The sequence below is a fragment of the Carlito syrichta genome, unplaced genomic scaffold, assembly GCF_000164805.1.
Source record: "Carlito syrichta isolate Samal-C Ts95f unplaced genomic scaffold, Tarsius_syrichta-2.0.1 Scaffold117897, whole genome shotgun sequence".
Taxonomy (NCBI): domain Eukaryota; kingdom Metazoa; phylum Chordata; class Mammalia; order Primates; family Tarsiidae; genus Carlito; species Carlito syrichta.
Window position 1 is genome coordinate 132,173 of NW_007061993.1, and position 12,998 is coordinate 145,170.

The 12,998-nt window shown below is 57.9% G+C and overlaps 1 protein-coding gene across 1 annotated transcript in view; it reads left to right on the forward strand.

The window, feature by feature from the left end:
* The first annotated feature begins 6,443 nt into the window (after window positions 1–6,443).
* Window positions 6,444–12,998, forward strand: part of HELZ2 (helicase with zinc finger 2) — an 11,777-nt gene continuing 5,222 nt past the window's right edge. The window contains 8 exon segments of the mRNA XM_021707134.1: window positions 6,444–7,411; window positions 7,757–7,940; window positions 8,012–8,119; window positions 8,711–9,228; window positions 9,315–9,956; window positions 10,624–11,407; window positions 11,659–11,734; window positions 11,924–12,998. Of these exon segments, the coding sequence (XP_021562809.1) occupies window positions 7,065–7,411; window positions 7,757–7,940; window positions 8,012–8,119; window positions 8,711–9,228; window positions 9,315–9,956; window positions 10,624–11,407; window positions 11,659–11,734; window positions 11,924–12,998 (3,734 nt within the window). The 5' untranslated portion in view covers window positions 6,444–7,064.

Below are 12,998 nucleotides of genomic sequence, written 5' to 3' on the forward strand. Positions count from 1 at the left end.
GAGGGCACATGTGGCCATGTGGCCATGTGTCTCACCTTTGGCAATGTGAACTCGGATCCCATGGCTCTGGTGGCGTCCAGAGTATGCCTCTGGGGACTGCAGAGCCATGCTTTCCAATACTTTCCCACTGTGTGCATTCATTGGTGTCCATCCCAAGCAGAATTGTATCTCTTTATTTATTTGAGTTGGGGTCTTACTCTGTTGCTCAGGCTCAGGTGATGACCATGGCTTACCACAGTCTTGACCTCCTGGGTTCAGGCGATCCTTCTGCCTCAGGCTCCCAAGTAGCTGGGGCTACAGGTGCATGCCACCATACCCAGCTAATTTTTTAATTTTTTGTAGAGACAAGGTCTTGCTATGTTACCCAGGCTGGTCTGGAACTCCTGAGCTCAAGCCATTCTCCTACCTTGGCCTCCCAAAGTGTAAGGATTATAGGCATGAGCCACCATGCCTGGCCTTTTATTTATTTATTTTTGAGTCAGGGTATCACTCTGTTGCCCAAGCTGGAGTACAGTTGCATGATCATGGCTCACTGCAGCCTCCAACTCCTAGGCTCAAGCAATTCTCCTGCATCAGCCTCCTGAGTAGTTGGGACTACAGGCATGTGCCATAATGTCCAGCTAATTTTTTTTATTTTTTGTAGAGATGAGATCTCACTATGTTGCCCAGGTCTTGATCTCCTAGCCTCAAGCAATCCTCCTGCCTTGGCCTCCCAAAGTGCTGGAATTGCAGGAGTGAGCCACTGTGCCTGGCCCTGAGCAGAATCTTAAAAGGAAGAACTATGGAAGGCAGGCTGCTGTAGGAGCCTAGTGGGTGCTGGACAGGGTGCCAGGGTTCTACATCAATGCTGACTCTTAGCAGACAGCACTGTTGATGGCTGGATGCAGTGTGAGGAAGAGCCCAGGATGTATCCTTTCAGCTGGCACCTGGGAGGACGCAGTGTCCTTTCCTGGAACAGGGGGCCTGCTGGAGGAGCCGGAGGAGAGTCATCTGCTTGACATTCAAGAGAAGAGGCTGGGGGTGTGGTTGTCTGGAGTCCAGGGAAGAGACAAATGCCGCCAGCACTTGCATGATTTGAGGAGGCCAGAGTAGAAGGGATGGCCACTCTGCCATGAGCATGGCTGGGTGGGACCGGACAGGGCCCATGGGAACTTGCCAGGTGCAAAAACTCTAGGATTCACACTCGATGGAGATGATGCTTTTCATTTCTGTTTAAGGAAGACATGCACTCAGTGCAGCACCAAAGGTGTGAAAGGCGAAGAGAGACAGCAAGTCTCTGCCCAGCCCCACATTTACAGCTAACAGCTGATTTCTATAGTAGATGTGTGCTTTCTCTCTATTTTTTTTTCTTTTTTCAATTCAAGGTACATTGTTATGCATGCCAATTTTCTTCTTAAGCAAGAAAAAAAAGGTCTCCATTCTAGAACATGTGAGGTGCCGCTTTCTTTTTCATGGCTGCAAAGTATTCCCTGGCATGGGGGTGTAACCCATAGACCCTGAGTGACAGGCACTGGGGTGTCCTTGTCTGTTGTGAGGCCTCCATGGCCCGTGAGCATGCATGGACGTCCCTCTGTGCATGGGAGCGTCTTCGGACTCCCAGGGAAGGGCTGCGCCTTCTGCTTCCGGTGGGGTTGGCCTGATTGCCACAGGGTGCAGTTGATTTAGACTTTCTGGCCAGGTGCTGGGCAGCGTCAGGGAAGTGAAAGATGGTACCATGTAGTTCTAATTTGCATTTTCCTCAGAGGGAGGTTGAGCATCTCACTGCATTTGTAGCAATTTCTATTTCCATTTTTTTGTGAAATCTTGGTTTACATCCTTTGCCTATTTTTCTCTTAGCTTGTGAATTTCTTATTAATTTACAGGATTTAAAAATATATATTAAAAAAAGAATAGGCTTTTAGCTGTGATCCGAGCTGCAGTGTTGTTTTCAGTTATTGTTTGACTTGTGACTATTGATGGTGGACTTATCCCCGTGTAAAATTGTTTTATTTTTGTGAGGTTGACTGTATCAGTATCAGTGGTGTGTTGGTAGATGTCTAACCAGTTCCCTAGGAAGGACGACAGTGCCTCAGGTCATGGTGCCTGTTGATATCTAAGGTGTGTGCATGCCTCTTGTGGCCTGTGCTGAGGCCGAACCCTGAGTCCCTGAACCTGAGTCAGGGGAGCAGTCCCGTAATCTCTGCTGCCAGGGTTGGGTTTCACTTAAGAAGGCCTTTCCCATTCCAAGGTTACTAATAAGTAAACATTCTACCTTGGTTTCTTTCCCTTTCTCTTACTTATTTATTTTTTTAAAGTCTGGGTCTCACTGTGTCACCCAGGTTGGAATTCAGTGGTATGATCATAGCTCACTGCAGCCTTGAATTCCTGGGCTCCGGCGATTCTCCTGCCTCCCAAGTAGCTATGTCACCACGCCTGGTCAACTTTGATTTTTTACAGAGACAAGGTCTCAATATGTTGCCCAGACTGGTCTAGAACTCCTGGCCTTTAGCAATCCTCCCACCTCAGCCTCCCCAAGTATTGAGATTATAGGTGTGAGCCACCACACCTGGCCAACCTTGGTTTAGTCTTTCTAATACCTCTCAGGTTGATTTATTTTCATGTGTAAGTCTTTGATCCACCAGCTATTTTATTTTGGTGTAAGATGCTAGATAGAGACCTTCCCTCCTATCTTAGTTTCAAGGCGTTGCTGGCTGGTTGTCCTAACAATTTGTTGAATAAGCTGTCTTTCCCCAGTTGTCCTGAATGCTGTTGCTCTTCCTATACAGACCCCAGTGTGCACTTTCATATTTCTAGACTCTGTGCTGCCCTTGGCCTGCGTGTCTGTGACTTCACACTCCTTGTCAGTGGGTGTCAGTACTCAGCAGTGCCAGAACCCTTCTTCTCTTAAGTTCTTCCAAATGAACTTTAGAGTCAGCTTGTTGGGTGGGGCATGGCGACTCACCTGTTATCCCAGTGCTTTGGGAGACCAAGGCAAGAAGATCACTTGAGACTAGCCTAGGCAAAATGGCAAGAACCTGTCTCTATAAAAAAATCAAAATTAGCCAGGCATGGTGGCACACACACATGGTCCCAGCTGTTTGGCAGACTGTGGCAGGAGAATCACTTGACCCAGGATTTCCAGGCTTGGTGAGCTCTGATTGCAACACTGCACTCCAGCCTGGGTGACAGAGAGAGACCCACCCTGTCTCTAAACAAAAAAAAAAATTCTTTTTTTTTTTTTTTTTTTGAGTCAGTGTTTCCTCCCACCTCGGCCTTCAACGTACTGGGATTATAGGCGTGAGCCAATGTGCCCAGCCTAAAAAGTAAGTGCATAAATAAATAAAATCAGCTTATGCAATGGAATATTATGCAGCCATAAAGAAGGACAAACATATGGACTTTCCAGCAACTTGGATGGATTTAGAGTTGATCATACTCAGTGATCTATCACAGAAACAAAGAACAGAGTACCATATGTTCTCACTCAAAAGCAGACTTTGAACAATTATAATAATATACAAAAGGGATTGGCAGTAGTGGGAAACTGCCAGGGGAGGGGATGGGTTTGGCAGTTGAGGGAAACTGCTAGGAGAGAGGGGGTACACCTCAACAACAAAGGTACCTGCATAATCAACATTTGTATACTTAACCCTGAATTGTACCCAGCATCTTTATAAATTAAAAAAAAACAGAAACAGAAAAAAATTAAAATAAAGTCAGCTTGCCCACTCGCCCCCAATTATTCTTAGTATTTTTACTGAGGTTGCATTTCATTCACAGATAAATTTAGGAAGAACTGACAGAACTGACATCTCTTTTTTTTTTTTTTTTTTTTTTGAGTTGTAGTCTTGCTCTGTTGCCCAGACTGGAGTGCAGTGGCACGCTCCCGGCCACCACAGCCTCGACCTGCTGGGCTCCAGCGATCCTTCTGCCTCAGCCTTCCAAGTAGCTGGAACTACAGGCACATGCTACCACACCCAGATAATTTTTTCTGATTTATTGTAGAGATGAGGTCTTGCCAAGTTGCCCAGGTGGGTCTCGAACCCGCAGGCTCAGGCAATTCACTCACCTTGGCCTCCCAAACACGGGATTCCAGGCTGAGCCACCGAGCCCGGCCAGAACTGACATCTTTATGTGATGTTAAGTGTCCCTATTTGAGAACATAGTGTCCCGCTCATTTTTGACAGTGCTCTGTGCATTCAGAGTTTTGCATGCTCTGCTAAGCTCATCCCAGGTCTCTCCCCACTCCCTGTGCTGGGTGATGTGATCAGGTCTGTGGAGAGGTCCCTGGTGTGCTTGTTGGGGGGCAGCCAGCCAGCTCCCTGACTTAAATGAAAAACTGCCACCATGACCCTCCCTGCAGGGTGTTGGCCCTGGGCAGAGACAGCCATGCCTCATGTCGACTGCTGTAGACACACCACCCTGACTCAGTGGCCTGAGCAATGGTCCACACTGTGAGCAACTGTTGCCTCACAGTTGGGTGGGTGAGTGGTCAGGCGGGGGCCTCTGGAGACGGTGGTCAATCCAGAGGCGGGCAGGGCCTCTCCACAGGGTTGCTGAGGGTATCCCCAGAGCTGTCCAGAGAGCAAAGAGGCAGAAAGTAAGGGAAAACCTACAGCGACTTCTAGGACCTGGCCTGGAACGCTACACTTGATCATTTCTACCACATCCTAGTGGGTGTGAGCGCCACCAGGATGCCAAGTGGCTGGGGTGGGAGGCCAAGTTGCCAGGGTGGGGCTGGGCAGGGGCCATATGTTCAAGTTAGCTCAGCTATGGTGGTGACCACAGAGCTTTGGTTTCTCCAGTGGGCTAGATGGCCACCCAGGACCCTCTTTGCCATTCAGTTTCCTCACTCCTCTGGACTCTGAGACCGTCCTGACATCGTTGCTGCTTTAGAAGGGGTTATACCTGTCCCTTAGGGACCCCAGGTGACAGGGCCAAGTGTCTTCAGGAAAGCGCTGCCCCCAGGGGCCTCTAACTTGACTTTACAGGGAGAGCCCCCCACATCTCTGCTCCTGTGCCCTCTGTCTACATCCCCTTTACATCCCCCACCCCCACCCCTACCTCCCTACCCCCACCTCCTATCCTTCCTCCGGCCCCTTTCTCCCTCTGCACCGACCGGCAACCCACCCCCTCCAGCCCTGTTTCTCTGCCCCAGCTCCCCTCCTTTGCCCCTTCCACGGGGTAGGAGCAACTTTCTCCTGGGGTGGCATTTCCCTGAGGGCGACCCAGATCCCAAGGTTTCCCTACTGCATGGGACAGGCACAGGGGGCGGGGAACAGTCGCGGGGGATGAGGCAGTCGCAGGGGGCGGGGGACAGGCACAGGGGGCGGGGGACAGGCACTGAGGGCGGGGCGGGGGGGCCGTGAGGTAATTTCCGCGATTGGGCGTCAGCGCCCGGGGCAGAATCGAAACCGATCACAGCAGGCGCAGCCCCGGGTGTCCACACACGGTGAGCAGGGCAGGGAGGGAGCAGGGTCAGCAAGGGGCATGGGGGTTTGGCGCGCCGGGGACCCCCATGGCTGCGTAGCCAGCCAGTTTTCACCCTCAGATCCAGTACAGTCCCAGTTCTTGGTCTGGTCCCGCGGCTCCGGACGCTGTTTTGGGCTTTGGCTTTGGGGTCTAGGCTCCTCCTTTCGGGACCTCTTTCCTGGGAACGCTGGTCTTCTCCTTTTAAACTTCATCTTCCTGTGTTCCCAAGCTTCCCTGGAAAGCCTCCTTTAGCCCAGCGGTCTGCAGGGAGCTGCCCCTCCCATCTCAGCTGCGTCAGGACAGTCTTGCTCCTCCTGGCACCCCTGGTGGGAGCCCTAATGTGGACCCTCCCTCTTGGCGGGGCCAGGCCTCTACCAGGCTGCCCTCGCCTCCCTGGGGCCCCCCCTTGCCCAAGTACAAATGTGGGGTCTTCTAGTCTCAGGAGCCAGAAAAGGAGCTCCTGTGTCCTTAAAAGAGTCAGAAAACCAGGAGCCTGAGCGGCCTTTGGGTGCACAAGACCCCTGGTGGGAGGGAGAAAGGGCTGCTGGGGAGGCCTAGAGGGCTTAGAGGAAGCACTGGGAGAGGACTCTCTCTGCCTGCAGGGCCCTAGCTGACCCCAAAGCCACCCTGGGTCCTCTGGGCAGGACCTGGGGACCCTTCTGAAGGGGAGGGCTTGACTGGGTCTGCTCAGCAGGCCCAACTCCGGGGACAGGTCAAGGCTGCCCACCCAGCCATCCATTCCCCCTCTTGCTATGTTGGGCATATTTCTCCTCTCCTGCCCTGGGGAGGGACTGCGTGTGAGTCCTGTGGTGGGTGGGGGATCTCTTCTGGCCCCAGCCTGACCTGGCTCCTCCTGCCCCAGACTCCTCACATCCCAGTGGACCCACCCAGCTCAGGAGCCTCCTCTACAGCCCCCAAGAGCCTGGAGAGCCCGGCCAGCATCCGAGATGGTGTCCCCAGGGCCCGGCTGGCCGCCCAGCAGGCCCACGGCTACCAAGGGGCCATCCCTGGCTGGGCTATATGCCAAGGTGGAGCTGTGTCTGGGCTGCTCCCGCTGCACCCAGCGCCTCAACGAGAGCACGTATGTTCTGCGCGGAGTGGAGCACAGCTGCCCCGGCGAGATCCTGCTGGCCCGCTTCAAGCAGGCCACCAAAAGCAAAGTCTGGCGCAAGGTGGGCCGCCGGCCCAGCTTCCCGAGACCCTTGCGCTATGAGGTCTGTCGCTACTATAGCCCAGGGCTGGGCTGCAGGCGCCACTGGAACCGGTGCACCTTCGCCCATAGCCACGAGGAGGCCCTGGTCTGGACTTTCGAGCGTGAGCACAAGCTCCAGCGCCTATGGCTGAAGGCCGCGGTGCAGGGCGGGGCCCAGGCAGGGCCAGTTGACGCAGCTGACGCCATCCTCGCAGAGTTTGGTGGTCGCTTCCAACTGCTCTGTGCCCTCTGCTTCAGGTGCTGCCCCCCACGCGTCAGCCCCGTGGACCCCCGGGGCCAGTGCCCCAAGCACAGGGGCTGCCCCTCGCTCCTGGCCCATGTGAGTGCCGACGGCCGCCGCAAGCAGCAGTTTGTGGAGGTGCGGCCACGGCCGCAGTACCGCCAGCCGCTGGCCTACTGCATGTTTGTGGGCCGTGGGCGGCCATGCCGGCATGGGGCATCCCGCTGCCAGTATGCACACAGCGCCGTGGAGATGGCCGTGTGGGAGGCTGAGCAACTGGGTGGCCTCCGGCGGGGGGACCTGCTCACACCCCTTGCCCCCGGGGATGGGGCTACAGCCTCCCAGAGCCAGTCCACTGGGGCCCAGTTGTACTGCTCTGCCTGCCTGGTCACCTGCCACTCTCAGGAGGCCTTCGAGAACCACTGTTCGTCCCTGGAGCATGCGCAAATGGTGGCCTTCGACCAGGCTGTGCCCTGGGAGCACCGTCCCCCACCCCCAGGGCTCTCCAAGTTCAAGCTCTGCCCAAAGTAAGGATGCTTGGGAAGGAGCTTGGGATGGAGGTGAACCCGTTATCCCCAGAGCCAGGGACTCCAAGGTTCACTGGGCGGGGGCCTTCCTGCCACATACTGTGTGCCCTCTGTAAGACGGCTGACACTGCTGTGGCCTCTGAGGATATGGGTGAGGCAGGTCTGTGGTTGAGCAGTGCTTGGGCCAGACCTAGTCTTGGGAACAGGCATGGAGTCCTGCCCCCTACCCCTAGCCCCGGATTCTGTTCCCACTCCCCACACAGGACTCGTGGGCCCAGGGGATTCTAGCCTTGGAGGCCTCTGTGTGGCTGTGCCTTGCATGCCTTCTAAACCCCTGTCTTCCAGACCTGACCTCTGTGAGTACGGGGATGCCTGCACCAAGGCACACTCAGCACAGGAGCTGCAGGAATGGGAACAGCGTGTGCAGGCCGCAGAGTTGCGGGGACAGGCAGCCTGGCAGGAGGGGCTGGTGTCCTACCAGGAGCGGCTGCTGGCAGAGTACCAGCACAGTGGCAGCGAGGTCCTGGTGGTAAGTGGGACCTGGGAGGGCTGGGGTGGCAGGGTCCGGGCTGCCTGCTGAAAGCAGGGATTCCTGTACAGCTGGCGGAGACTGTCCCAGGAGTGCACGTCACCTGCAACCAAGCCCTGGTGCATCAGGCTACAAAGAGGAAGATCCAGCACAACTGGGCGTTTGCTGTCCACTCTGAGGTGAGGGGTTGACATGGCCTGATTCCATCCTGAGTGATCAGCGCAGTGGCGTGATGACCATAGCTTGGGCGGATGTTGAGTGCCTGGGGCCTGGAGCCAACACCAAGGCCCTGCCTCTCAGTGTCTGTGTCCTGAAACAAGGACCTCAGCTTCTCTGCCTCAGTTTCCGCACTGGTGGTTGTGAAAGCCCCAAACCTGTAGGGATGCTTTATGGGGTGAATGCATTAATATAGGGGTTCATGGAGAGTCCACTCATCAGTTAATACAAGGGTTTGAGGGTCCACTCACCAGTTAATACAGGGGTTCACTGGAGGGTCCACTCACCAGTGTCTGGAGAGTGAGTGATGAGGTCCCACGTGGTGGTCTCACTCAACCTCCTGGGGTGTCAAGCAGGTTCAGTAACACCCATTTTGCAGACAAAGAATCCCAGGTTTAGAGAGACTGAGTGACCAGTGACCTGCTTGGGTTGAAAACCGAGGAAACGGCAGGGCCTGGGCCCAAATCTTGCAATCTGGCGCCACAGTCCAGGTTGCCTCCCAAGGGGGTGGGGGACTGGGCACCAGGCCTCCTCACCACCTCTCTTTCTTCTAGGCCCCCCTGCTACACGTGGCTCTGCTCAAGCAGGACCCAGGAGCCGACTTCTCCCTGGTGGCCCCTGGACTCCCTCCTGGCCAGCACTATGCACAGGGGAAGCGCTTTCAAGTGCCAGACTCTCCCATGGACTTCCAGGTGGGCGTGTGTGTGCAGGCCGCCTCCTTTGGTGCTTTTGAGCAGTGGGTGGTCTTTGACTTCGGCCACCGGCCGGTGCTGCTTCGGAAGCTGGGGCTGCAGCTGGGCCAGGGCCACCACCCAGGACCCCAGGAGAGGCCAGTACCCAGCCAGCCTGAGGCGCTAGAGGTCTGGCACACCGGCAACCGCAACGTGGTGCCGGGCATGGAGCGCACAGCTGAGCAGACGGCCCTGATGGCCAAGTACAAGAGGCCTGCCCTGGCCCTGGAGTACAGCCGTGGCGGCCAGGCCTTGGGCCCAATCTCCCGAGCCAACTATCGGCAGAGGATGCACCAGTTTCTCTACAAGGAAGAGGAGGCACGGCAGCAGCTGGTGGCCAAGTGAGCGGAGCTGGCAGGGCAGGGTGGGGGTGGTGGGCCTGGAGATATGCTGTGGCCCTGCCAGCTGACCCAGGCCCTCCCACCAGGCTGACTCTGCGGGGCCCAGTGTCCCTGAAGATGGCACTGGAGACGCCAGCCCTGGGTATGCTCTTTGCGCCACCAGGTGCACTCTATGCTGAGGTTCCCATCCCCCACTCCCTGATGCCGGACACGGACCAGGGCTTCCTGCTGGGTCGGGCAGTCAGCACAGCCCTTGTGGCCCCCGTGCCTGCGCCCGACAACACGGTGTTTGAGGTGCGGCTGGAGGCACGGGCCAGTTCAGAGCAGGCACTGTGGCTACTGCTGCCGGCACGCTGCTGTACCGCCCTGGGGCTGCAGCCCAAGGCAAGCCCCGTCCTGGAAGTGCAGTTCCAGATCGACCCTCTGACCTTCCGCCACTGGCACCAGGCGGTGGACATGCTGCCTGAGGAGCACCTGGTAGTGCCTGACCTGCCCGCCTGTGCCCCACCCCATCCACGGCCTGCCCCGCCCTCTCTGCGAGGCAACCACAAGCAGAAGCTGGCCGTGGCACTCATTGCGGGTGACAGCCCCAGGGGCAGGAGGCGTGTTCCCCCGTTGCTCATCTACGGCCCCTTTGGCACCGGCAAGACCTACACGCTGGCCATGGCCTCCCTGGAGGTCATCCGGCAGCCCCATGCCAAGGTGCTCATCTGTACCCACACCAACAGGTGAGTCCAGGACAGGTGGATGGCACCAAGGTCACTCCAGGGCCATGCTGGCTGGGCCACTAGCCATGCTGCCCATACTGGGTGGGTAGTCACTCCCTGGGCGAGTTCCAATCCTGATTCTCTAGAGACTCCTGAGAGCCAGTCAGGGCTGCACCAGAACCAGCCTGGGGTGCCCTGGATCTGTCATTTGGGTGAGGAGGATAGGCACCTCCCTAGGTCCCTGGACCGAGGAGAGAGCCATGGGGAGAGCCCCAGCGTGTCCTGGGGCAAGGCTCATTTTTGTTTTTTTATTTTCTAGAAACTCAGATCTTTATCACAACCATGAAGTTCCCCTTTGACCAATGGGGTTTTCTTAGTCCCCTACCATCCCCCATGGCACAGGCACAGGGTTGTCCCAACTCAGCTCAGGGTGGGAGTAGGAAGAAGCGGTCACGATAGTGGCCATGGGCCCTGGGCTGGCTTCTGGGCTAGTCTGGGGGGTCTGGGGATCTGGGTGGGTCAGAGGGTCAGGCTGTGGTGTGACAAGTGGAGTGGCCTCCGGCCCCTCATGCTGCTCACCCGACACCAAGGGGGAGCAATGTAGGGATCCGCTCACCAGGTGCACAGTAGGCTCTTGAGCAATGGTGCTGGGGCCCCAGCCGGAAGCCCACACGCCCTCCCACTGCAGCGCTGCCGACATCTACGTCCGGGAGTATTTCCATGGCTACGTCAGCAGCGGCCACCCTGAGGCGGCTCCACTCCGGGTAATGTACACAGATCGCCCGCCCAGCCAGACGGACACGGCCACACTGCAGTACTGCTGCCTGACAGAGGATCGCCGGGCCTTCCGCCCGCCCACAGAGGTGGAGCTGGCACAGCACCGCGTGGTGGTCACCACCACGTCCCAGGCCCGTGAGCTCCGGGTGCCCGCCGGCTTCTTCTCACACATCCTCATCGATGAGGCAGCTCAGATGCTGGAGTGTGAGGCCCTCACCCCGCTGGCGTATGCCACGCCCAGCACCCGTGTGGTACTGGCAGGTGACCATATGCAGGTCACGCCGAAGCTGTTCAGCGTGGCCAGGGCCAGGGCGGCTGAGCACACGCTGTTGCACCGCCTGTTCCTTCTCTACCAGCAGGAGGCGCATGAGGTGGCACAGCAGAGCCGTCTCATCTTCCACGAGAACTACCGCTGCACAGCGGCCATCATCAGCTTTGTCTCGCGCCACTTCTACACAGCCAAGGGCAACCCCATCCACGCCAGTGGCCACGTCCCACGCCATCCCTACCGCTACCCACTCATGTTCTGCCATGTGGCGGGCAGCCCCGAACGTGACCTGTCGAGGACATCCTGGCTGAACCAGGCAGAGATCACCCAGGTGGTGGAAACGGTGCAGGAGGTCTACGACACATGGCCAGGCTGCTGGGGTGGCCGGGAGCAGAGGGCCATCTGTGCCGTCTCCCATGGAGCCCAGGTGAGCCCAGACGCCCTTTCCACCCCACCAGGGAAGCTCGTAGGCAGATGCACAGGTCCCTTGGTGGACCTCCTCAGCCCCAGTTTCCCCATCTGTAAGCGAGGGCCTTTGGTATTTGCCTCCCAGGGCTGACGTGGGGTCTGGTCCCTGAGGATGTCCAGGGCTCTTCAGGGGTGTCCTGTCCTTGTCAGGGGACAGCAGGCCCTCCCCCCACCGCATCTAGCGTCATCCCAGGCCCCTGTGGTCTTCAGGTTAATGCGCTGAGGCAGGAGCTGAGGCGGAGGAACCTGGCCGAGGTGTCCGTGGGTAGCTTTGAGATCCTGCCAGGTGGGTGACTGCGGTATGGTAAGGACCAGCCTGGAAGTGGGCAGTGCTGACTGCACCCATCTTCCTGGCATGGGGGGCAGGGCAGGGCTGATGGGGAGGGGGTGGAGTGAGTGGGGCTGGGTGGAGCAGGGGGCAGGGCCAAGGGCCAGGGTCTGTCCACCTATCCTGCTGACCCATAACCCCTTGCAGGGCGAGAGTTCCGGGTTGTGGTGCTGAGCACAGTCCACAACCGCAACAGCCTGCTCAGTCCCGGGGCACCAACCTCTGAATTCTTCACTGATGCCCGTGTGCTCAACACAGTGCTGACCCGCGCGCAGTCCCAGCTGGTGGCAGTGGGGGATGCTGTGGCCCTGTGCTCCTTCGGAGCCTGCAGCAGGCTCTGGGAGAGCTTCATTCGCGAGTGCGTGGAGCAACACAGTGTCTGTCCTGAGGGCCTGTCCATGGAACAGATTGAGCAGGGTGCAGCCCAGAGACAGCGCTGGGCGCCCAGGACCCGGGAGACCAACCTGGGAGAGGCTGGGGGCCTGGCCCCTGCGAAGACAGAGCCAGTGGGCCAGACCTCAAGCCCTGTGTCCCGTGGCATCACAACAGCCACCCTGGGGCTGGAAGCGGGTGCGGCAGTAGGAGACTTGGCGGCAGGGGAGAGCCAGTCATCCCCCAGGGACACGGAAGGTGGGGAGGCCGATGACCCCGAGGACTCGGGGTCCGACTTCTGGCTGCTAGATGGGGAACTCAATGCCGATGATGCCATCCTGCGGGAGCTCCTGGACGAGAGCCAGAAGGTGACAGTGACTGTCGGGGAGGATGGACTGCTGGACACCGTGGCCAGGCCTGCATCTCCACATCAGGCCCGGCAGCATGTGAACCTGCCCCCTGTGGTGCTGAGGAAGCTGCTGCGTGAGGATCCCGAGTGGTACTGCCGCTGCACCTTCCTGCCGGAGACCTTCGAGCGTGCCCTGGCCATCCCGCTGGACGATGCCACCATGGGCCCCCTCCAGGTGCGGGGCCGCCTGGACTGTGGGATGGCCTTCAGCGGGGATGAGGTGCTCGTGCAGGTCCTCGCTGGCGACAGGGCCTCCGCGGGGCGGCTGCAGGGCCGTGTGGTGGGTGTGCTGCGGAGAAAGACGCGGGAGCTGGCCTTTGTGTGCCGCATGGATGAGTGGGATCCCCGCATCATGGTCCCCATCAATGGCTGTGTGACCAAGATCTTTGTGGCCGAGGTGAGGGACCCGCGGCTGGTCCCTATCCACCGTCTCAATCAGGG